The 24,653-nt window shown below is 53.7% G+C and overlaps 1 protein-coding gene across 1 annotated transcript in view; it reads left to right on the forward strand.

The window, feature by feature from the left end:
• Nucleotides 1-4,929: 4,929 nt before the first annotated feature.
• Nucleotides 4,930-24,653, forward strand: part of PDE6B (phosphodiesterase 6B) — a 30,103-nt gene continuing 10,379 nt past the window's right edge. Inside the window, exons 1-7 of the mRNA XM_021100811.2 lie at nt 4,930-5,412; nt 7,808-7,960; nt 8,253-8,342; nt 22,568-22,708; nt 22,798-22,872; nt 23,760-23,824; nt 24,553-24,619. Coding sequence (XP_020956470.1) covers nt 4,945-5,412; nt 7,808-7,960; nt 8,253-8,342; nt 22,568-22,708; nt 22,798-22,872; nt 23,760-23,824; nt 24,553-24,619 — 1,059 coding nt within the window. The 5' untranslated portion in view covers nt 4,930-4,944. The remainder of the gene's footprint in view (nt 5,413-7,807; nt 7,961-8,252; nt 8,343-22,567; nt 22,709-22,797; nt 22,873-23,759; nt 23,825-24,552; nt 24,620-24,653) is intronic.

A 24,653-nucleotide genomic window follows, 5' to 3' on the forward strand; every position in this document is an offset into this window, starting at 1 on the left:
CATGTGCCCATCTAACCCACCCCATGGAGGCAGAATGCTGTTTGTTTGGTAGTCACCTCCATAGGTCCTTTGTTGATTGCGTTCATAAGTGAAACCATTAAAATTCTATAAGCTTGAGGGATTCCGTGTCTCCCCCTGGATTCATGTTAAGCAATGACCTGAGTACTTGGGCCTTGGAGGCAGGCAGTGCTGGCAAAGCCACCTGGCAGCACATGAGGTCATGCCTTCTCCAGAGAGCTGTCAGCAGCCAAGGCAATGATGCTCCCCTGTCTGTTCACCCTAGAACTGGGCAGAGAGCAGGCCTCAAACTCAGAAGGAAACCTCCCGAATATCCTTGAACAGAGACTACGCAAGTAAGTTGTGGAGCCTCCACTCGATGGAATTCTGTGCAGCTGCTACAAATGGTGATGGGCAGGCTCCCGGTGGCCTGTCTCCTGGGGTCCTGCTCCAGAGCCATTCCCTGAAGCTGGAGGTGATGTGAAGCTCCTGGGCTGGAGACAGCAGGAGTGATAAGGCTGCCTCTGCCCCCTGCCCCTCCCAGCCCCTTTGTGGCAGCTGGTGGTGTAATGCCTGGCATTGTAAGCTCTCCAACAAGGCGTGTTTTCTTATGTGACTTCTAACATGTCCTACTCCGGTAGCCAAACTGCCTCCTACTTGGTGGTGACCCACTGGGGACGTGGCGTCAGACTCACTCTGTGGCCCTGGGGTGGTCACCATGACCCAAGCCCTCCCCAGTCCACCTCAGCCCCCTCTGACGGGCTGACCAGCTGCTGCCCTGCCTGGTGCTCAGGAGGGCTCATTCTCCTCCGCCGTCTGGCCATGCGGGAGACCACCACCCTGGGTTTCCAAGCAGCTCCCACGGAGCTGGGCGTGTTCCCCACAGGTGGTGGGGACAGTGAGCAAGGCCCGTCGTTCCTCCTCCCGTAGCTGTTCTGGGGTGCCATTTCTCTGCCCCGCTGGGGCTCAAAGGGCACGCCTGCTGGGTCTGTGGCTCCTCGTGCACCAGGCCCACCTTCCACCCATGGCCCCCTGGGATCCTACCTCTCCTGTGAAGTGCTAGCCTCAAGCTCTGGCTTCAGGGAATCAGCCATGTGTGACAGGACAAAGTGGCCCAAATCTTAGTGGCTTAAACAACTTCGTGTCTTGTGATCTATGGGTCAGTCGCTCAGGCTGGGCTCAGGTGGGCAGTTCTGCCCATCTTGCCTGAGGTCACATCACAGCTGTGGTCAGCCGGCAGCTGGCCTGGGGCTGGATGGTCGCAGATGACTGCGCTCATAGGTCTGGCACCTGGGCCAGCTCCTGGCTGGTGGGCTGGGAGACTCAGTGGCTCCATGCCCACCGCCCATCCTGCCAGCTGCCGGGGGGGGGGGGAGGGGAGCCCACAGGGGGTCACCAATATTCGCAAAACACAAGGGAGGAAGTTCCATTTTCTCCCGGATACCGCTGCCCGAATGACAGGCAGCAGCCCTGCTTCTCTTCTGGGTCTGACACTGGTTTTCACTCAGGTTGTAGCTCCCCCCAGATCAGCACAGACCCCAGACTATGGCCAATTTGCCCCTCGTCCCACTGCCCCCAGCTCTGCACCCTTCCCTCCCGAGCCTCTCAACTGTGACCTCTGTCCTCTCCCAAGCCCCAGCCTCCCCTACCCCTGGTCCTCTGTGGCCTGTTTAGCGGGACGTCATCATGTTCCAGGCCTGTGCCACACAGCACACGTCACCTTTTCTCACCAAAAACAGCACAGCAAGATCCTCATTGGCTAGAGTCTGCCCTGAAGTCAGGCAGCTGGTGGGCGCAGAGGGGCAGCCTGGCTGGGGATGCGCGCACCCACTCCCAGCCCACACAGGTGCCCGCCCTGACCTAGGGGCAGAGTCTGAGTGTCTCCCCGCATCACCCCGCCCCACCCTACGTTAGCACCTGCCCCGGGCGTTACCAGCTCCCCTGGAAACCCTCCAGTGAAACTCAGCCCAGAAAGCCCAAGGTCCTGAAGGATGTGTCCATTTTCTGCCCCACAAGTTGAGATTTCTGAGCGTGAGCTCCAACTTTCTCACACCTTCCGTCTCTTGCCCTTCTCTGAGCTGGTTCATTTTAATTTCAGGGCATCTGCTCCCTGTGAAATCGCGTCCTTTCCACAGTTTCAGGCAAGAACCTGGAACTCCCTTCATTAAGAGCTATTCGAGACTTGCCCTATCAAAACGGCTCCCAGGACACGCTTGCTAATAAAAGGCCACATTGCGATCAGGTAAAATTGGTAGGAACCTGGCGAAGAAGCAGCTTCACTTCTCCTCAAACTCCCTCCAGTTCACCTGTGGAGAAATTACCTGTTGTATCTCACGGACCCTTGAACACATGAGATGGTGAACCTCATGTGTGCGCTTCGCAGCACATCTCAAAGGTGTGTCTCATGGGCACTGCCCGGAGGAGCACCTCCAGACACACCGAAGTCTAATGCAGCAGGTCCCCCCGGCGGGCACTGGGGCCCAGGTACCACCAGTGGGCATACTGAGAAGTGGGAGGAGGGGAAGGAGCCCTGCCGCTGAGGTGGCCGGGCACTTACACACACCCGGGTGGCCAGGTGTCTGGGCTCCTCAGGGCTCTAACACCCGGGCCTCTGCTCCCACACCTGCAAGTGATGCAGGCTCGGGGGCAGCGAGACCCACCAGAAGTAGCTCTGGGCTCCCTTTGAGCCCACACATCACCCCCAGGTGCTCCATACTAGCGCCAGCACTTTCCTGCCCCCACCCACTCTACACCAAGGCTTCTAATCCTCCAGCAGCGGTGCCTCTGAGCCCAGAGCCAGGCGCCTTGGAAGCAGGCACACAGGTGAGAGGCACACCTACACCCCACTTTCCTCGGCCCTACTTGGAGGGGAGAGGGGAGAGTGGGTCAGGGTGGGCCGAGAGTCTGCAAATGTCCTCCTCTTGAGGGGGCTCCAGCTCAGAGTCTGGAGAGAACACTCTGGGGGGCTCCGGAAGCTGTTGGGCTGGATTCAGAGCGAGGTGACCCACAGCCCTGGCCCCAGTTCTGAGCAGCACCCTCACAGCAGCTGCCCCCACCCCCACCCCCCACATCTCGCTCTCTGCCGCCCCAGGCACACTCACTATTTTTAGGAAAGTGGGGGGCCTCAGAGCGGATGCCTGAAAGGAATCTGCTGCATGACTAAGCGGAGGCTGGTGCCCTGTGCTCGGCCAGCTGGGCCCATTGTGGCTGGTGCAGCTGCCGGGCGCCAGCCCAGGGCCCAGGCGGAAGGACCCTGGGAACCGAGACCTATGCTGAGAAAATGTGTGTAAGCGCAAGAGGCGCAGGCCTCCCTCACACATGCGTGTGCACACATGTGTGCCCACAATGCGTGTGCACACATTTCTACCAGCTCAGTATGGTGCAAGCCAGAACCACACACAAAACCTGCACCCCTGCTAAGAGCAAGGTGGCAACGTAAGAAAGAGACACTAAGAAAAAAAAAAAAAAAAAAGGAGTTCCCGTCGTGGCGCAGTGGTTAACGAATCCGAATAGGAACCATGAGGTTGCGGGTTCGGTCCCTGCCCTTGCTCAGTGGGTTGACGATCCGGCGTTGCCGTGAGCTGTGGTGTAGGTTGCAGACGCGGCTCGGATCCCGCGTTGCTGTGGCTCTGGCGTAGGCCGGTGGCTACAGCTCCGATTAGACCCCTAGCCTGGAAACCTCCATATGCCGCGGGAGCGGCCCAAGAAATAGCAACAATAACAACAACAACAACAACAACAACAACAAAAAAAAAAAAAAGAAAGAGACACTAAGGCCCATTCCCCACCAGTCCCTGGTGACTCCTGGTCCTGGGCCAGGAGATGCCCCACATCCTTCCATCTGAACCCCGCTGCTTCCTTCCACCCTTGGACGGGCTAATCGGCAACCCCCCTCTGGCTGCCACAGAAGGCGAGCCCCAGCCAGGTGCCCACCCAGCTTTTGCTGAGTGATATGCATGGCTGGTCCACGCCATGAACACAGCTCCTACCCCAAAACATCCAGCAATCCGGGGCACATGTGCACACTCATACACACACTCATGCACACACGTGTGCACACATGCTCATGTGTGCACACACAGTGCAGTCGCTTGTGTGACGTGAAGGGCACTCCTGCTGCAGGGGAGTCAGACCGACCCAGGGTGATTCCTCAGCGGTGACTTGTTACCACACCACAGCTCACAGAGGCCATGTGTCTGACTCCGAGGGAGGCTGGACATGGCCCTGGGCAGGGGACCCTGGCTGAAGTCCAGGCCCACGGGTCCTTGTTTGAGGCACAGACACTCAGGGTGATCCCATGCGTGAAACACAGTGGTTGTGGGCTCTATGTGAGGACAGGGTCCAGCAGCATGAAGGAGGGCCCAACAAGCAGGACTCAACACGTGAGCGCGAGAAGAGAGACGTGAGGTGGGAGTTCATCAAGACGGCTTCTCGGCAAGGCTGCGGGCTCTTAACAGACAAGAGCCACCTCCTCACTACAGAAGAGAAGGGAAGGGCTTGCAGACCCCCCCGACCCTGGTCCCACCTGCACACCCCCTCATCTCCCCATGGCCCTGCCCAGCGCTGCCTCCTAGCACAGCTGAGCCCCAGTCTGGGCGCCCAGGAGACCAGGAGCCACCTGCTGGACCATCCCGCGTCCTCAGGCAAAAGGGTTGCAGCATCTGTGGGATTACCCTCTCCGGGGTTGGGTATGAAGGCCTGTCCCCACCGCCCAGGACCCCTGCCTTAGGCGGAAGGCCTTGAACTCTACCCGGTGGCCCCCATTCCAGGGACTCTGATTTTCCCAGGAAGAGGGCAGTCTGGGACCTACAGCGAGGGAGGGCAGGCGTAGGCGAGTCAGCTGGTGTGGTAATCGGCACTAAGAAAGGCTTTGCTGATGACAGTGTTTGCTGGAGGTCCCCGGGCTCTGGGGACTGGTGGCTTCTCCAGGACAGACAGTCAGACACCATGAGCCTCAACGAGGAGCAGGTGCAGGAGTTCCTGGACCAGAACCCCAGCTTCACGGACCAGTACTTTGGAAAGAAGCTGAGCCCCGAGAATGTGGCCAGCGCCTGTGAGGACAGGTGCCCAGAGGGCGGTGCCAGCTTCCGAGAGCTGTGCCAGGTGGAAGAGAGCGCGGCCCTCTTCGAGCTGGTGCAGGACATGCAGGAGAGCGTGAACATGGAGCGCGTGGTCTTCAAGCTCCTGCGCCGGCTCTGCTCCATCCTGCAGGCCGACCGCTGCAGCCTCTTCATGTACCGGCAGCGCAACGGCACGGCCGAGCTCGCCACGCGCCTCTTCAGCGTGCAGCCCGACAGCGTCCTAGAGGACTGCCTGGTGCCTGCGGACTCGGAGATCGTCTTCCCACTGGACATCGGGGTCGTGGGCCACGTGGCTCAGACCAAGAAGACGGTGAACGTCGAGGACGTGAGGGAGGTGGGTCCCGGGCCGCACGGGGCTTGGCGAGGGAGGGTCAGCCTCCACTGTGTGGGGACCCTCGGGTTTCCGGAAGGCAGCCTGGGAGGCGAGGGGGCGGCGCCAGGCCAGAGCGCCCAGGAAGGAGGGAAGCCCTGAGGTGGCTGGGTGGGTGGCCTGGGCAGGCCCCACTGCCCCCTCCACCCACAGCTCCCTGGACTGGAGTTTGTGGAGGGAGGGGTGTGAGCAGGGGCTGGTGGGAGGCCCAGAAAGGGGGTGGACCTCGGAGCCCTAAGTTCACCATCTCGTGGGAGGTCATGCTGCTCACTGCCCCCCGAACTTGCGTCGGGAGAAGCTGGTCCAGAGTGGACAGCAGTGCCTTCAGCCGAGAGCTTCAGGAGGACGTGTTCTGGCTGACGTTCCTGGGTGTGGGGCAGGGGGTGCCGGGAGGTCCAGTGCCCCAGGGTGGGTGGGTCTAGCTGGAGGATGATGCCTGTTGGACTTGCGTGAGGGGCAGGGGCTCCGAGAGGAGGCTGCAGTGGGCGGGGAGAGCTGGGGGCCTTCCCCCGCTTCTCCCAGCCCCGCCTCGGAGAGGGTCCAGGGTCTGGGAGTCGGAAGCCGGTACCATGAGCTGGATCGGCCTCCTCCACCTGCTGTGAAGGAGTCCAGAAAGTCACCTGCCGGGACAGGCCTCTGCCAAAACAGCCACTGTGCCCTCATTCCTGTAGAAAATGGACTGTGGACAGACCCCCAGACCCCTGGCACAGCGGCTCCAATCCTCTTAAAGTTATCTGCTCAAACAAGCCTGGGTCTGGCGACCTGAATATTGTAATCTCTGGGATTACCTCCACCCTCACTTCCTTTTTAGGAAGTGGGACACCTGTGGCTCAGGAGCATGAATTACCAGGAAAAAAGCTGGGCTGGAGCTGGGGGCCTACACTGAGCGCCTCCCTCTGCCATATGACATCTTGCCCCTGCGTCCTGGACACCTCAGCTGCCTCACCCCCGTGCTGTGGTGTCTCTGAAGGTCTGGTTCAAGTCTCCTGTGCCCCGACCCAGGGCTCTGCTTCTCTTCCAGCCCCTTTGTCTCCCCACCTGCCCAGCAGGCTGGACGCCTTCTTCCTGGGGCAGGGCCACGGCACCAGACTCAGCCCTTGGGACCAGCAGGGTCTTGTTTATCTCAGCTGCAGTGCAACAGCCAAGTCAAAAAAGGGGGGGGGGGCGCCTTTTCAATATGTATGTCATGAAGTCCAGGGGTCACTTTACAGAGGGAAGGCTGAGGCGGACAGCAGTGGCGGCGGGGGAGGCTGCAGGGCCGACCTGCCCCTCCTCCAGACAGGGGTCTTATAAGGCTCAGGGTGGGCACCTAGCTGTGCGGTGACCTCTGAGACACCAGGTCGTGAGGGTCTGGCATGTCACCAAGGCATCTAGACCCTGTTGAGGGTGGTGGGGGCCGGGTGGGGAAACTTCCAGGAGCCAGGCTGAGGGAGGAGGGGAGCAGGACTTGGCAAGCCATGTCAAGCACAAGTCAGGCCCAGGGATGCTACAGTCACCAGGGCAGTGGAAACGGAGAGTTGGGCCACTTTAGAGACACCACAGGACCTAGAGACCCACTGGTCTGAGAGGGAGGGAGGCACCAAGGCCAGGGCCCTCTGCTCTGGATGTCGGTGGATGCCCATCCTTGGAATGGGGACACAAGGCAGGTGCTTCTGGGAGTGAGGTTCGGGGTGCAGTGGGCCTGAGGCTGGTAACTCTGGACCAAAACAAAGCTGAGATGGTCTGGTCCCTGTGGAAACAGACCCAGAAGCCCTTTCACTAGTCTCTGACAAGGAAAGGTCCAGGAGAGCAGCTCTAAGGCCAGTGGGAGCTGCTCTTGGAGCCAGAGGGGACACGGTCCCATCTCGGAAGCAAGAAGACCCACAGAGCAGATGCCAACAGGAGCATGGTCCCAAAAGACTGCCTGGGGCTGGCAGATAGGTCCCCAGGTATGGGAACTGGGCCAAGGTGGCAGGAGGAGATGGCAGGAGACAGCAGCCTGGACTAGCAGGGGCCTGGGGACAGGTGGGCTGGATAGGCTCAAGAGGCATCTTGAAGTCCAGCTGGGCCAGATGCAGCAGACATGGGAGCATCTAGGTCTGCCCACAGCTCAGGTGGAGTGCAGGGTGGAGAGGTGCCTGCAAGGACCCTGCAGAGCCTGCGGGTTGAGAGCTGGGGACCACTGGCTCCGAGACAGGGGGATAGGGACTGAGCCGGGCTGTGGCCCCAAGGACAAGCCGTTGGTCACATCCTCCTGTGCTTCCCGGGCTGCCAATACCCCAGGCCTGGCCACCTGGGTCTCAGCACTGGCCAGGACAGCTTAGCCTTGACCCCGGGCCACAGAACAATGGCCTCTCCCTTCTCTCCCCTTGCCTCTCAGTGTCCCCACTTCAGCTCCTTTGCTGATGAACTGACCGACTACGTGACAAGGAATCTCCTGGCCACACCTGTCATGAACGGCAAAGATGTCGTGGCTGTGATCATGGCTGTGAACAAGCTCAACGGCCCGTGTTTCACAAGTGAAGACGAAGATGTGAGTGTCAGGCTGCCCTCTGGGCACACGTGCCTGTCTGTCCCCTTCACAGTCCTGTGCCTGGCGGGGTGGGCGCCTGGCAGGTAATGTCTGCACGTGTACACCTCTCCTCAGCTTGGCCCCGGGGGTGCCTCTGTGCATCTGTACATCCCCATGCACGTGGGCCTGTGTGTGCAAGTCCGTGGCTGCACGCTGAGGTCCGTGCTGCGTGTGCGGCCCCTCCTCTGGGTGCACCTGGGCACTCATTTGAAAACCAAGGTTTTAAGTCCTGTTGTTAAAATGGCTGTTTCAGGTTTTCCTGAAGTATCTGAACTTCGGCACCTTAAACCTGAAGATCTACCACTTGAACTACCTCCACAACTGCGAGACGCGCCGAGGCCAGGTACCTACACGAGCTCCGGGCCCTTCGAGCCACCGAGCTCAGAGCAGAGCCCGTCTCCATCTGAGTGTGCCTCTCTGGCCAAAAACACAGGGTGCCGTGCGCACCTGGGCACCCAGCGAGGGCTTGGGCTCGGGCTCTGGAGCTTCTGTGGTTCTGAATGTGGAGCTATGAGTGTGCCAAGCTGCAGCAGGGGAGCCAGGACCGCTGGAGGCTGGGTCCCCCTCCCCCTCCAGCCCAATCGGTATGAGCACCTGCAGATGCTGGGGTCACCGCGCCTCATTAGAAGCTGCCTCAACCTTCTTTGGAAGGAGCAGCGATGAGTTATGAATGGACAGCAGGGTCAGAAGGCCCCACCACCCCTCAGCAGAGCCCAGGCGGGTTCTGCCTCTGGCTATGCAGGAGAATGACCACTTCTAGGCCTGGAATCTGCTCTCCCCCTGAGCAAGAAGGCACAGGGCCCAATACAAGCCGGGTGGACCTTGGTTGTGGGAGTGGGTGCAGAGTTGGTGGGGCACTCGGGGCTAGGTCCCCTCCATGTCCTCCCGCCTCTGTGTCCCCACCCACGGGAGTCTTGGAGAAACAGTGAGTGGTGCTGGGAGTGGACAAGAGGGAGCTCCCGTCGCTCTGGGCCTGTGGCTGGGAAAGCAGTACAAAGCGAGGCCTTGGGCTCAGCCTCAGGGCTCTGAGGGTAGCCTGGTCCCTCTGCACCGTCTCTACTCTCCACCCGGCCTGCAAATGCTGTCTGCATCCCGGTCACCTGCTGTAAACCTGTTTAAAGTGATGAGCGGTTCCTGTGCTCATCTCAGTGTCTGGAGAGAAAGGCTGGGTGGTGGGGGCTGGGAGACGAGCAGTCTGGGCAGGCGTGTGAGGACAACCCAAGCCCCTTGAGGCCCTCCTGGCCACAGGCAGGCCCCTCGATAGGGCCCTGTAATAAGACCTCCCGTGGGCCGGGGCCATGCGGGGCTGGGAGCATGGCCTGTCCCCCTCCGTGGCCAGGGCAGAGGGGCGGTAGGGTGCCCCTGGGGGACAGGGGAGTGAGGGGGTGCCCTGGGCCGAGCCTGAGGCCATGGAGGAGCTGAAGCATCAGCCAGGTGGACTGCAGCGTGAGGCTGAGAGCTGGGTCTCCAGGTGGCCAAGCAGGGCTCAGGGCCAGGCGGGGTCCACTGAGGGCTGAGGTGCCTTTAGAAAGGCCACCAGGTGGACCGTGAGCCCCCGCACTGTGGGGGCGGGGCTGCACGGAAGGGTTATTATGACACTGTTACACTTTGTCTATCAGTCTGGACACAGGGGGTTTTCTGCTCTAAGCTGTGACCCAGCGCGGCTTTACCAATGTCCCTGTTCGAGGTGTTTCCTCCGCGGCTCCTGTGCCCTCTGACTGCCCTGTCCACCCCATCGCTCTGGGTCGTTGGTGTTTGGTTGGTGGGGGGGCAGACGTCTTGGCGTGGGGGCTCCGCACCACCTCACTCCCCGGACTATTAGACGCTCCTGTCTCATCGGTCTGTTTCCTGCCCATTCCCCGAGGAGCCCTGGTTCCTTCTGCTGGAGGTCGTCTTGGCAACAGAGGCCTGGGCCTTAGGGTGGTCTTGGCTTAGAGCGTTGTAGCTTCCAGGCCCTCTCAGCTAACGGAGCAAGGAGACGTGTGTGTGTGTGTGTACACGTGCGTGTGTGCGTGTGTACCAGCGCCTGCATACGCACGTCTGTACCTATTTCTGCATGTAACCATCCATATCCAGATTAAGACCGAGCTCTTGCTGATCCCCGCACAGGTCGTTCTGGCCTCCTCACCCTCCCGCCACTTGTCCCTTCTGCTGTTGTCCATCTAGCTCATGGTCCATCCAGTGCATGTGCCCAGCAGGGTCACAATTGTACCCTGTGACCCACAGGAAACAAGTTCATGGCTGGAGCATGAAGGTGCGTGTGGTTCTTTATCTTCACTCTCGCAGACTCCGTTCATTTCCAAAAACACTGAGGTCAGAATCTTGTTCCATCCCCTTCCTTGAGGAGGTTTCTTGTGCTTTCTCATCACAGTCTGCATTCTTTCCTAAAATCCTTGGACCTACTAAATGATTGTTTTATTTCCAGATATCACGGTACATTCTTTGTGCTGAACATTTCTGAAGGTCTTGACAAATGCATGCTGGCATGTATCCACCGTTTCAGCCCTCATAAAGGATCAACTCACCATCCTAAAAAAAATCCTTGCTGCACCTATTTACCCTCCGCAGCCCCCTCTGCCCACCCCGACCGCCCCTGACCTTTTCCCTGTCTCCATAGTTTTGCCTTTTGTAGAGTTTTTTGTACTTGAACCCTGCATCGTGGGGCCTTTGAAGACTGGTTTCTTTCACTTTGAAACATGCATTTAGGATTCCTCCTTGTCTTTTCATGACTTGGTAGCCCATTTCTTCTTACTGATAAATAATATTCCAATGTCTAGATTATCAGAGTTTATTATCCATTCACCTATGGAAGGACGCTTTGATTATTTCCAGTTTGGGGCAATTATTAAGAAAAATGCTGTAAACTTTTGTATGCAGGTTTTTGTAGGGGGCACAAGGTTTCAGTTCAGTTCAGTTGAATAAATACCCAGGAGAGTAATTGCTGGACAATGTGATTGCTGGACGATATGGTATAACTGCGTTTCACTTTGTGGGAAACTGCCAAGAAGCGGCTGTACCATCCCACATTCCCACCAACGACTTGGCTCTGCATCCTTGTCGGCTTTCGTTATTGTCAGTTATTTAGATTTTAGCCATTCTAATAGGCGTTTCTTACTATTGTTTTAATTTATAACTCTTAATGACAAATGATGCTGAGCATCTTTTCATGTACTTATTTTCCATTTGTCTATTTTACTCTTTGTTGAGGTGTCTGTTCAGATCTTTTGCCCACTTAAAAATCAGCTTGTCTGTTTTCTTATTGTTTAAAGTTTTTTGTTTTTTGGGTAAGATTGGAGTTTAAGTCCTTTATCAGGTATGTATTTTGTGAATATTGTCCCCAAGGGTGTAGTTTGTCTTTGCATTCTCTTAACAATGTATTTGGAAAAACAGAAGTTTTAAATTTTGATAAACTTATTTAATACATTTTTTCCTTCATGGGTGTTGTATCTTAAAACTCCTCACCAACCCAAAGTCATCCAGATTTTTTCCTATGTCATCTTCTAGCGGTTTTATGGTTTTGCAATTTACAATCAGGTCTATTAGTTAATCTTGTGAAAGGTGTGAGGTCTGCATCTCCACACACTTTTTTTTTCTTTTTCTTTTTTTTGCATATGACGTCCAGTTGTTCTAGCAGCAGTTAGTGAGGAGACCCAGCTTTCTCTGCTGAATTTCCGCATTCCTTTGTCAAACTGCAGTTGACGGCATTTGTGTGAGTGTTTCTGTGCTCTCCACCCTTTCCATTGAGCCATGTGCCTATTTTCTCAACCATACTGTCAGATCACTACGGCTTTATAGTCTTAAACTTGAAAACATCAATCCTCCAACCTTTTGTTTCCTGCAGTGTCGTGCTGGCTATTTTGTGGGTTTTTGCCTTTCCAAATAAGCTTTAAAGTCAGTTTGTCCATATGCACAAAATAGCTTACTGACATCTTAATTGATCCTGGATTAAATCTATACATCAGGTTGGGAAGAACTGGTATCTTAACAATAAGGGATTTCTAATTTTGTGTTGAGAACATCTTCCCATTTATTTAGATCGTCTCTGATTTCTTCAGAGTTTTGTCATTTTTGCGTACAGACTCGGTACATACTTGTTAATGTGTACCTAAGTATTTAATCTTTATGCTAATGCAAGTGGTGTTGTGCTCTTGATTTCAAGTTCCAATGGTTCGTTGCCGATGAAGGAAGGCAACTAACTTGTATGTCAGCCTTGTACCCCGCAACCTTAGTTCCAGAAAGTTTTTAAAACTGATTCCTTGGTATTTTCACATAGAAAATCATGGCATCTGCAAACAAAGACGGTTTTATCCCTTCCTCCCCTCGTCTTACTGCGCTTGCCAGGGTTTCCAGTGTGACCTGAGAGGCGCACCCCTGCCTTGTTCCCAAGATTAGAGGAAAGAGCCTGATTCTCACCATCAGGTATGATGTTCATGGCAAGGTTTTTGTAGAACTTGTATCTACCTGAGCAAGCTCCCCTCTACTTCCACTTTGCTTAGAGCTTTTGTTCTGAATGAATGTGGGATTTTGTCAAATATTTTTTCCATCAATTGATTCAGTCATGTTATTTTTTATTTCTTTAGCCTGGTAATGTGGCGGAGTGGACTGATTTGTTGATACTGATTTTTGCACACCTGGGATAAACCTCACTTGGTCATGGATTATAATTATTTTCCTGTACTACTGGATTGGTTTTGCTAATATTTTGATAAGAATATTCACTCCTATGTTCATGAGAGATTTTGGCCTGCAGTTTTTCTTGCTTATAATGTCTTTATCTGGGTTTGTTATTGAGGTAATGCTGGCCTCATAGAATAGGTTAAGAGGTCTTCCTTCTGCTTCCCTTTTCTGGAGAAGATTGTAGGGAATTGGTGTAATTTCTTCCCCAAAATGTCTTGTAGATTTCACCAGTGAATCCAAGAGGGACTGGTGCTTTCTTTTTGGAAGATTATTAATTATCGATCCAATGTCTTTAATTCTTACAAATATGTTCAGATTATTCTATTTCTCCTTGTGTGGGTGTTGGTAGTTTGTGTCTTTCAAGGCATTGAAATGTTCATTTAATCTAAGGTATTTAATCTAGATTATCAAATCTAGGGCATGGAGTTGTTTTAATATTTATTACTTACTTATTTTCTTCTGCTTCCTTGGGTCTTAAACTACTCTTCTTTTTCTAGTTTCCTGGGGTTACCTCATTGGCTTTCTTTTCTCATACAGGCAACCGTTGCTTTAAACTTCCCTCCAAGCCCTGCTTTCATTGTATCCCACAAATTTTGTTAAGTTGTATTTTCATTTTCGTTTAGTTCAAAATCTTTAGAAATTTCTCTTGAGCCTTCTTTGACCCATGTATTAAATAGAAGTGTATCGTTTAACCTATTTTGGAATTTTCCAACTATCTTTCTGTTAATGATTTCTAGTTTATTGCCCTGTGGTGTGACAATATATTCTTTATAATTTTAATTCTTTTAAATGTGATAAGATGTGTTTTGTGTCCCAGAATACGGTCTATCTTGGTAAATGTGCCATGTGACCTTGAGAAGAATACCTATGGTCCTGTTGGTGGATGGAGTGGTCTGTAGATATTCATTATATCCAGTCCCGTTTGGTTCAACTCTTTTCTTAGTTGCTTTCTGCCTGCTGGATCTACCAATTAACTGAAAGAAGTTGAAGTCTCCAACCGTATTAGTGGATTTATCTGCTGCTTCTTGCAGTGCTATTAGTTTTCGCTTTATGCCGTTTGATGCTCTGCTGTTAGGTGCTTACACAGGGATTGTTACATCTTCTTGGAGAAATGACCCCTTTATCATTAGATAATGTCCTTCTTTACCCCTGAAAATTTTTCTTCTTCTAAATTCGGCTTTGTATAAAAATTAATATAGCTACTCTCCAGCTTTTTTTTTAATTTTTTATTTTTTTGCTTTTTAGGGCCACACCCGCGGCATATGGTGGTTCCCAGGCTAGGGGTCCAATCAGAGCTACAGCTGCTGGCCTACGCCACAGCTGTAGCAACGCCAGATCTGAGCCACGTCTGCAGCCTACACCACAGCTCACAGCAATGCCAGATCCTTAACCCACTGAGCGAAGTCAGGGATTGAACACGAAACCTCATGGTTCCTAGTCAGATTCATTTCTGATGCACCACTATGGGAACTCCTCTCCAGCTTTTTTTTTATTGCTATTAGCATGGTATATACTTCTCCATCCCTTTACTCCCCCCCGCCATTGTTTCCATGTACTGTCTTAATCATTTTTAATCTGCAGCTCAGTGGTAGTAAGTACATTCACATTACAACCACCACCGCCATCCACCTCTAGAACGCCATACAGCTTCCCAAATTGGAACTCTTTCCCCATTAAACACTAACTCCCCAGCCCCCCATCCCAGTCCCTGGAAACCACATTCTACTTTCTGTTTCTATCATTTTAACTACTCTAAGTGCCACGTATAAGTGGAATCATACATTATTTGCCTTTTGTCACCAGCTCATGTCACTGAGCATAATGTTCTCAAGGTTCGTCCATGTTGCAGCATATAACAGAATTTGCTTCCTTTTTCAGGCTGAATAGTATTCCACTCTATGTATAGACCACATTTTGCTTATCCGTTCAGCTGCTTATGAACATCTGTGTTTTCACATCTTACCCATTGTGAACAATGTTACTGTGAACATGGGGGTACAAATATCTCTTTGAAACCCTGCTTTCAATTCTTTTGAGTGTATGCTCAGAAGTGGAATTGCTGGATCGTATGGTAGTTCTGTTTAATTTCTTGAGGAAAGTCCACACTGTTCTCCAGAGTGTCTGCACCATTTTACATTCCCACAAACAGTGCACAGGAGGTCCCAATTTCTCCACATCCTTGTCAACACTTGTTTTCTGGGGTTTTTTTTCTTCTTCTTCTTCTTCTTTCTTTCTTTCTTTCTTTCTTTTTTTTTTTTTTTTTTTCTTTTTTTCTTTTTTTTTTTTTTTCTTTTTTTGCCATGCCCATAGCATGTGGAAGTTCCTGGGCCAGGAATCAAACCCAAGCCATGGCAGTGACAACACGGAATCCTTAACCACTAGGCCACCAGGGAACTCTCGTTTTGGTTTGTTTTCAACAGTAGCCACCCTGACAGGCGTTAGTTAGTTCTGATTGTAGTTGTATTGTTTTGTTTTGGTTTTTTTTCTTTTTTTTTTTTTTGTCTTTTGTCTTTTTACGGCTGTACTCATGGCATTTGGAGGTTCCCAGGCTAGGGGTCATATCTGAGCTGCAGCTGCTGGCCTATGCCACAGCCACAGCAATGCAGGATCCGAGCCACGTCTGTGACCTACACCACAGTTCACAGCAATACCAGATCCTTACCCACTGAGCAAGGCCAGGGATCAAACCTGCATCCTCATGGATGCTAGTCAGGTTTGTTAACCGCTGAGCCACAACGAGAACTCCCTGATTGTAGTTTTGATTTGCATTCCCCTAATGATTAGTGATATTGGTCATTTCTTCACATGCTTATTGGCCATTTGTATATCTTCTTTGGAGAAATGTCTATTCAAGTTCTTTGCTCAGTTTTAATTTGGCTCTTTGGTTTTGTTGTGGTGGTGGTGGTATCTGAGTTTTAGGAGTTCTCTACATAATCTAGGTATTAATCCCTTATCAAACGTATGATTTGCAAATATTTTTTTCTCCCATTGTGTATCACCTTTTCACTCTGATGATGGTGTCTTTTGATTCACAAATTTCCCAGTTTTCAGAAAGTCCAATTTATCTATTTGTTGTTGTTGTTGCTGATGTCTTTGATGTTATATCCAAGCAATCACTACCAAACCCAGTGCCATGAAGCTTTTCCTCTGAGTTTTCTTTTAAATTCATAACTTAAGGTCTTACATTTAGGTCTTGATCCATTTTGAATTATTTTTGTTTATGATGTGAGGTAATGATCTAATTTCACTCTTTTTTTGGCTGCACTCATGCATATGGAAGTTCCCAAGCCAGAGACTGAATCTGAGCAGCAGCTGCAGCCTACACACAGCTGCAGCAAAGCCAGATCCTTAACCCCCTGTGCCAGGCTGGGAGTCAAACCCACACTGCTGCAGAGAGCGCGCCAGATACTTAACCCACTGCACCACAATGGGAACTCCTCTAGCTTCAATCTTTTGCATGTGGATACCCAATTTTCTCAGCACAACTTCTTGAAAAGACTGTCCTTTCCCCACTGAATGTTCTTGACACTCTTGTCAAAAGTCATTTGGCCATGTACACCAGGATTTATTTTTTGGATCTTCTGAGTTTTTGCATGGTCTATGTCTGTCTTTATATCAATATCACATGTTTTGATTAATGTAGATTTGGGCTGTGTTTTGAAATCGTATGTGTCTTTCAGCTTCATTCTTGCTCAAGATTGTTTTGACTATTCAGGATCCCTTGAGCTTCCATACGAACTTCAGAATGGACTTTTCTATTTCTGCAAAAACATCATTGGGATTTTGATAGGGATCGTTTTGAATCTGTAGGTCACTTTGGGTAGTATTGACAGTGTAACAATATTCAGTCTTCCAATTCATAAGCAGAGGATGTCTTTCTATGCATTCGTGTCTTTATTTTGGCAATGTTTTATAGTTTTCATTGTTACAGTCATTCTAGCTTCTATAATTGCCCATGTACTTATCTTTACTGGGATCTTTATTTCTCCACAGAATTTCAAGGTCCTTTCATTTCATCTACAGGACATTTCTTGCAGGGCAGGTCTCATGGTCATGACCCCCCTCAAATTTTATTTTTCTGGGAATGTCTTCATTTCTCCCTCACTTTTGTAGGACAGTTTTGCCAGATATGGGGTTTTTGGTTGATAGGGTTTTTTTTTTTCTTTTAGCGTTTCAAATACGTCAGGCCACTGCCTCTAGCCCCAAAGTTTCTGATGAGAAATCTACTGACAAGCTTACTGACGATCCCTTGCATGTGCTGAGTCACTCCTCTTGCCGCTCTCCAGACACTCTTTCTTTCAGCAGCTGGATTATACTGTTTCTCACTGTGGGTGTCTGAGTTCACCCTGCTCAGTGTGTGCTGAGCTTCTTGGATGGCAGGATTCGTGCCTTTCGTCCAACGTGGGGCGGGGTGTGTGTACCAGCCTTATTTCTTCTCACTGTGTATGTTTCTTCTCTAGGTGAGGTCTAGCCCATCTCCCTTGGTGGGGCAGGTTGGTCTCTGAGCGCCTCTCATTCTACCCTTGCTTTGAGGCTTCCTTCCTCCCACCTTTCTCTCAGCAAGGCCCCTTAACTGCTGCTATAAGGACAGTTCCCCAAATTCTTATCAGCAGCTCCAAAACGGTGGACTCAGGCCAAGATTCAAATTCAACCCCACATGCCCCAGGTGTAGGCTTTGGGGAGGCAAGTCTGGGAGCATTTTCTGGGTCCCACCCCCCCACACACTTTCCCTCAGTGGATCTCACCCAGGGGGGTGGTGTTCCCTCCAGGAAAGTCAGATCTCAGAAGAAGCTGGGCTTTTCATTCTTCATCTGTCGTATCCTGAGCTCCCTCTGCAGATACTCCCACTTTTCTGCTCCCCCTCATGCATTCCACCTTGGGGTCCCTTTCCTTCTGCACCTCTCATCAGCCACCCCAACTCGGAAATCAGAGCCATACTCTGAAAACAGGTTGTGTCACTGGGTGGCCTTCAAGGTCTCCCCTGCAGTCCCCTGCCCCTTTTCAGCTCTCTTCACTCCACCATTCCGCCCCAGGCATGCTCCCCTCAGGGACCTTTGTATTTGCTGGTCCCTCGGCAAAGAGCACTGTCCCACATGCTCATGGCCCCTTGTGTCCCACACGCCCATGGCCCCTTTGTGGTGAGATCGCCCCCACCAGAGCACCCCTTGCACTCCAGCCCTGCATTCCCTACCCAAGCCCACCTGTTGTGTCCCCTACACTTACTCATATCTTTGTAATAGGCCATCTGGTTGGCTGGTTTGTTCATGTTCTAGCCACTGCCCTTGCCATTAGAAAGTGAATTCTAGAAGTTGGGGATGTGTGTCTGTTCTGTCGTCCAGTTACACCCTAACCTACAGCAGGCAATAAACGCCATTCCAGCAAATGAATTTCTGACACTTAGGAAACACAGACTCTCTGGAAACTTGTTGTTTGTAGCTCTGCAGACGACACACGTGAGCAGATGTGCTGTAGGTGGGGCTTCTCAAGGGGACTTCCCACAACAGACACTCGTGTCTCAATTAAGCCCTTTGATTTCCACTCAGACATTGCCTAATCCCAGTAGAAAGCATTTCTGAGACCTTAAACTCTGAACGGCATTTTAAAGAAATCTAATTACTCCCAGCTCTTTTTGAAAGGAAAAAAATCTAAAATGAACAAAGATTGGCGTTCCCACTGTGGCTCAGCAGTGATGAACCCAACTAGTGTCCATGAGAACACAGGTTCAATCCCCGGCCTCTCAGTGGGTTAAGGATCTGGCATTGCTGTGAGTCGTGGTGTAGGTCGTGGACGTGGCTCGTATCCCGCGTTGCTGTGGCTGTGGTGTAGGCCAACAGCTATAGCTCTGATTCGATCCCTAGCCTGGGAACCTCCATGTGCCGCACCTGCAGCCCTAAAGAAAATAAAATAAACAAAGACTGATTCCCACGTTTCCTGGTGCTGTGGGGGAGGAGCTGACTGGAAAGAAAAGCAGTTCTCAGTGTGGTGCCCACACCCTCTTCCCCCAACCTTAGCAGCTGTTGGGGTCCCAGGTCCCCTCAGGTGCTGCTGCCCCTCCCCAAGTCAAGAGCCACTGTCGGTCCTGCTCACTCTCCCTGTGGACTCCGGCTCAGCAGCTCCCATCAATCCATTTCTGAGAGCATCAAAGCCGTGGACACAATAAGGAAATCAAAGTTTTGACCCTGGGATATTGGAATTTCTCTCTGATCTATCACAACAAGCTGACTGGCCCGTTTTAGCTATGATTTCCATTGCCTGACGGTGTGTGTTGCACCAATAGCTAGATGAAAGGCTCACAGGTGAAGGACTTTGACCTCCCCTGCTTCCAGGCTATGCTTTCATCCATGACCCCCTGGCTGGTGTGAAGCCTGAGCACGTGCACAGCCCTCCCAGGACAGCGTGGGCAGCCTCCCATTTCACGAAGCCACACAGAGAGCACAGGGGCTCAAATGCTGGTCTCATATTCCTGATATGTCAACCAGGGGAAGCGTTAGGAAGTCAGGATATGTGAGCCCAGAGGCAGCAAAATGGGGCTGCCTGGCCTCTCCATCCTGGGCAATACAAGCCAGTTTCTATCGATGATGCTGCCACCATGGTGTCGCTGGGCAGGAGGATGGGAAAAGACGTGCTGGACTGTGGACCTTCTTTCCCTGTCAGAAACCTCAAGAGTAGTGAAGTAAGGAGGAAAAGCGAGTTGGCGTATTTATGACTTTTGACTTAATACAATATTCTTAATTTTTAAGTTAACATTACTTAACTTGAATAGTGACTCTGTTTAACAACGGACTCTCAAAATTCCTCAAGATTCAACGAGCAACTCTCACGAACTTGCCACTAAATAAGAGCCTTGGGCGCTCCCTGGGGTCACCCCTCCCAACGGTCCCCTGCCCTCAGGGCGCACTGACACCTCCCTCCCATGGTGTAAGCAGAAGGTTAGGCCTCACAAGGCCAGCCTCTGCTTCTGGGGGCTGTGCGGGCTTCTGTACTTTCTGTCCCCAAATGCCATTGGAAGCCCCTCATTTCCAGTGTCACCAGGTCATCCCTCACCCGCTTTCATCTTGGAAAATTAAGCCAGGACACACCTGATGAATCCACGAAGGGCAATCCTGCAGCTGCCTGGCTGACCACACACTCCCAGTTGCTCCAGCAATCACCTGGGGTCGTAGTCGCATAAAATATGGAGCACAAGACACTAGCTTGATTTAACAAGCCTCCAACATTTTAAAGTCAGGATTTTACATAAAAATCAGGGTTTCTAGCTTCTGAGGAAAGCCTGATCACATCCCCTGACCCTAAAGGCCACTCACTGGGGGTTCCGGCCTGCTAATCTCCCGCAGACAACTTGGAGGGTGTCAGCCAGCCTGGGGCTCTCCTTGGCCTGGAGTTGGGGGTGAGGGTGGGGGCTGGCCTGAGAAGACCTGTAACTAATGTAACGAGTGGGGGCGGGGACCAAGAAGAACCGGGGAGTGGGAGACAGAGTGTTGGGGGCACCACTGAGACACCAAGATCCACAGCCGTTCAAGGCCCCGGATGGGAGGGAGGAGCAGACTGGCTCCAGAAGAATCACCCCAGAGTGACAGCGGACAGGGGCTGCATGAGGCCACTTATACAAGATTCTGGAGCCCTTCAACCTCAACAGTCAGACTAGCTGTGCCAGGAGGAGTTGGGGTGCTGGCTGAGGGCAGAGCACCTCCTTGGGGCTGGAATGCTCCAAGTCCTGGCCTGGTGGTGGCTACACAGGTGCACGCTGACCTGAGAGTCCATCCAGCTTGCTCCCCAAACGCCTGTGCTCGCTCACTCAGGGCACACACCAGCCTAAGTTGAAAACGGAAACAGGAAGATGGAGAGCAGAGGCCTGGAGAGGGCCAGGCTGCCTGACTTCAGATCACCGTGGACGCCGTTGCCTGACCCACGGAGTCTGTTTCCTTGGGGCCAGAACAGAACCAGCTTCAGAGCAGCATCCAGCGTGGAAGTAGTCCTTGGGGGTTCACTGGGACAGAGGAGGGGACATGTGAGGAGTGGAAGGTGTCACCTAGAGGCTGTGCTCTGAGGCCTAAGCCCTTTCCCTCCTCAATGTCCCCCTCCTAGGGGACATATCTGGGGACTGAAATACCCAGATGGCTCAAAAGTTAGGTGTGCAGCCCAGACAACCCGGCCCCAAGCTCAGGTGTCCAGGACACCTCTGAGCCCCGGACCACTCCACCCTGATATCTGTGATGTGGGCTCTGGTCCCTAACAGGGATTGGTACCCAGGGAGAGCTCAGTGAGTGTCTGTGGGGTGGATGCACAGGTGACCAATGTATACACATGCTCAGACACGCTCACGCGGGGCTCCTGAGGGCCTGACACCTGTTCCACCTCTAATCCTCCCAGCATTCTGAGGGCAGAACGTCATTATGCCATTTTATAGGCAGGGAAGCTGAGGTCTCAGTTAGCCAACCTTCCCAAGGTCAGAGAGCAGGGGAGGGGCAGATGGGCACCGTTACCCACTGCACGGGGCACATGTGGCTGGGGAGTTCTGTGCTGGGTGCGTTCATTTCCAGGCCACTGGCTGTGGGTGCCAAGGTGCTTAGTCACCCCTGACAGATGAAGGAGATGCAGGGCGGTGGGGCAGTGACTGTGAAGGCCCGCCTTCTCCTGATACAGGTGCGCAGACTTCCAGCTGGCAGCTGGCTACAGGCATGGGGTTCAGAGCTTCTGCCTTAGAGCAGCAAACCTCACCTCCTTCCATGCCCTGGACGAGTGCACACAGAGCACTCGGGCGAGGCGCTGCCCTGGCCTGGCAGACGCCAGGCCTCCTGACCTCGCAGAGCTGGTCGAGTGGGGAGACGAGGAGACCGACCACCTCCGAGGTCCGAGAGGGGCTGCAGGGGTCTGGTGCTCAAAGAGGGCCCACTTGAGACGACTTGAGGCTGAGACTCAAGAAAGAGAAGTCTCTGGAATGAGGGCTGCGGAGGCAGAGGACAGAGCCTGTGTTAAGGCCCTGTGGTTGGCCAGCGTGTGGTTGGTCACTGGGAGTGAGATGGGCCGGGCCGGTGGAAAGCCTCCGCCACAAGGGAGGGCGGTGGGCTGCCCCCTGGTGATGCTGGGACGGGCAAGTCTCCAAAGCCCACCCCGCATGTGACAGCAAAGGGGAGGATGCAGCAGAGGGCCCCGAGGGGGCTGGCAGGAAGGAGCCCTGCAGGGAAGAACTGCAGGGGCAGAGGAGGGGCTGGGTGACTGGCCACCCTCATTAAAGGTCCGAAGACACGAGGGTGGTGAGTGCATGTCAAAGGCTGGGGCCTAGAGGGACCTGCCCGTGGGCAGTGGCTGAGGAGTGGGGAGAAGAGCCTGACGGGTGGACCTGGACAGCAGCCTGGGGCCCAGTCCCGGGTCAGTGTCCAGGCAGGATCTGGCCAGGGCCTTCTAGAGCGTGTCAGTGAGTCATGCTCAGTTCTCTTTGCAGAGACCATAAAAACACTGGGCGTCCAGAAAATAAGCCATGTTCTCAAGCCCCAGCTTTTCACAGGCTAATTACGGAGGGCTGGCTGGTCAGATCTTTGCCTTTCAAGCTCAGGGCAATTGATTTCGCTTTTCGTTCATTCATTCGCCAATCCAGCCTGGACCAGCGCCAGATAGTGAGTGGCAGGGATGTGGCTAAGGCCTGGAGACCTTCCCTTCCAGTCTGTTTCCAGGGCCACTGAGGCAGGGAACAGAGTCGCTGTGCTGGGACCAAACCCTGGGTGCTAGCGCTCTGCAGAGACGCACCGTGGATCCGTGTCCCCCTGGGGTCCCATGGTCAGATGCATGTGTGAATGTGTGTCTCAAGTGGGACAGTTCACACCCAGGTGCAGCCATGGGCAGACAGGTGTGGGTAGGTGTGGCCCTGGGCCCACAGGTGTGTCGCTTCCCCAGGTGCTGCTCTGGTCGGCCAACAAGGTGTTTGAGGAGCTGACAGACATTGAGAGGCAGTTCCACAAGGCCTTCTACACTGTGCGGGCCTATCTGAACTGCGACCGGTATTCGGTAGGCCTTCTGGACATGACCAAGGAGAAGGTGAGGCCTCGGCACCCACGGTCCTCCTGGCCCACCTCATCCTGCCCGGCACTGACTCAGTGACTCACTCCCTTCTCTTCTCTGCCCAGGAATTCTTTGATGTGTGGCCTGTGCTGATGGGAGAAGCCCAGCCCTACTCGGGCCCACGCACACCTGACGGCCGTGTGAGTCACGGGGTGGTGGGGGACAGGCCTTGCCCGCACACCCCCAATCTCCTGGCTCCAACTCCAGGGCAGGAGGGGGTTGTCCCAGCCCAACCAGGGTTGGGAGAGAGAGGGCTAGGAGAAGGGGGTGGGGGGTGGGAACAATGGCTGGGGGCTGGCTGGCCTCTGACCACCCAAGAGGGCAGGTCCTCAAGTGAATCCCCACAACTGCTGCGGAGCTTCAGGGCCGGGGCCAGGACTGGTCTGATGAGGGTTGTGGGTCTGGTTGCAATGGCCAAGGTCTCTTCTGACGGACCAGTCCTCCTGCTGCCCTGTTCCTAAGTCACTGCAGCATCTGCCACATGGGGGCGATCACAAGTGGTGCCACATGAGGGATGTGAAAGGGACAGGAACATGGGCGGATATTTCTGCCACTCATTGCCACCTGGTCACGCTTCATAGCCTGGCCATGCCTCAGCCTTCCTCCCTGTCAAATGGGGCGATAGCAGGGTATCCCAGTGACGCTGTGAGGTCTGTGTGCTCGGTGCATACAAGAGTCGCTGCAGAAGGGTCGCCTGTGACCGTGACTTGCCATGGTTATTAGTGTGTGTGTGTGTGTGTGTGTGTGTGTGTGTGTGTGTATCGCAGCTGCACAGGCCTGGAAGGGTTGTGTGGGCGTGTGTGAAGGGGTATGGCACCCAGTTTGCATGTCCCATGAGGGTCACTGATGGTCCACGAGCCTGTACACCAAGAGCATGTGTGTGCCCCTGTGGCTTGTGTGGGCATATGCGGCGTGTCATTTGTGCTGCGGTGCAGGTGGTGGGGCCACGGTGTGTCCAGGCAGCTCCTCCAACTCCTGAGGACTTTCCGTAGGGGAGCCCCTCACGCCTGCTGGGTCTGCTTTTCAGGAAATCCTCTTCTACAAGGTCATCGACTACATCCTCCACGGCAAGGAAGACATCAAAGTCATCCCGTAGGTGCCGGTTTCACGAGAAGCATCTCCCGGGGCAGGACCACCCCGCCGGGGCTGTCACAGTGGAGTCAGAGGCACACGCTGCGCCCCTGGGCTGTGGGCAGCGAGCGGGGCAGGGAGGGAGTCTGACTCGCTGGTCTGGGAGGCAACCAACCAGGGGCAGGAGGAGGCCTGAAGCACCCTGGGTGTCATCCAGGGGGTCAGGCGAGCTCTCCAGGTGCCCCAGTCAGCAGCAACGGGCCTGTGGGGCCCTTGGGGTCTCATCCTGGGTTCACTCAGCCAGCTCAGCTCTGCACACCCCAGGGGCACCAGCCCCGTGGAGAGCAGAGCCCCGTGGAGGTCAGGGCAGCGCTCCAACCTGGAGAGCCCAGCGAATGGCAGTGGGCCATTTCCAGCACTACGGCTGCATGGCCATGGGACCTCCATGGCCACATAAGCCCGGCAGGACCCCACCCAATAGCCCCATGCGGGGACTGGGATCCAGGGCTGGGACTAGGAATGGAGCACATGGCCTCCAGCAGGAAAGGGGTCCTGGGGGACAAGGGGCCTCAGCAGGGGCAAGGGAGAAACAAAGCAGCTCAGGCACCCCCCAAACTCACCCCCACCTCCCCTCACCCTCTTCAAGTCCTTGACAGCTTCCCACAACCCACCTGGAGCTCAGGGAAGGGGACTGGCCCATGCATCACCCAGCACCTGGTCTGTCTGACCCTCTGCTTCTCTCGCCACAGCTCACCCCCGGCCGACCACTGGGCCCTTGCCAGTGGCCTTCCAACCTACGTGGCAGAAAGTGGCTTTGTGAGTTCCCCCAGAGCCTACACTTGACCCCTGG

The sequence above is a fragment of the Sus scrofa genome, chromosome 8, assembly GCF_054392235.1.
Source record: "Sus scrofa isolate SSC_HxYL_T2T_F1_AM1 chromosome 8, Sscrofa_HxYL_maternal_Yorkshire_Landrace_v2.0, whole genome shotgun sequence".
In the NCBI taxonomy this organism is placed as follows: Eukaryota; Metazoa; Chordata; class Mammalia; order Artiodactyla; family Suidae; genus Sus; species Sus scrofa.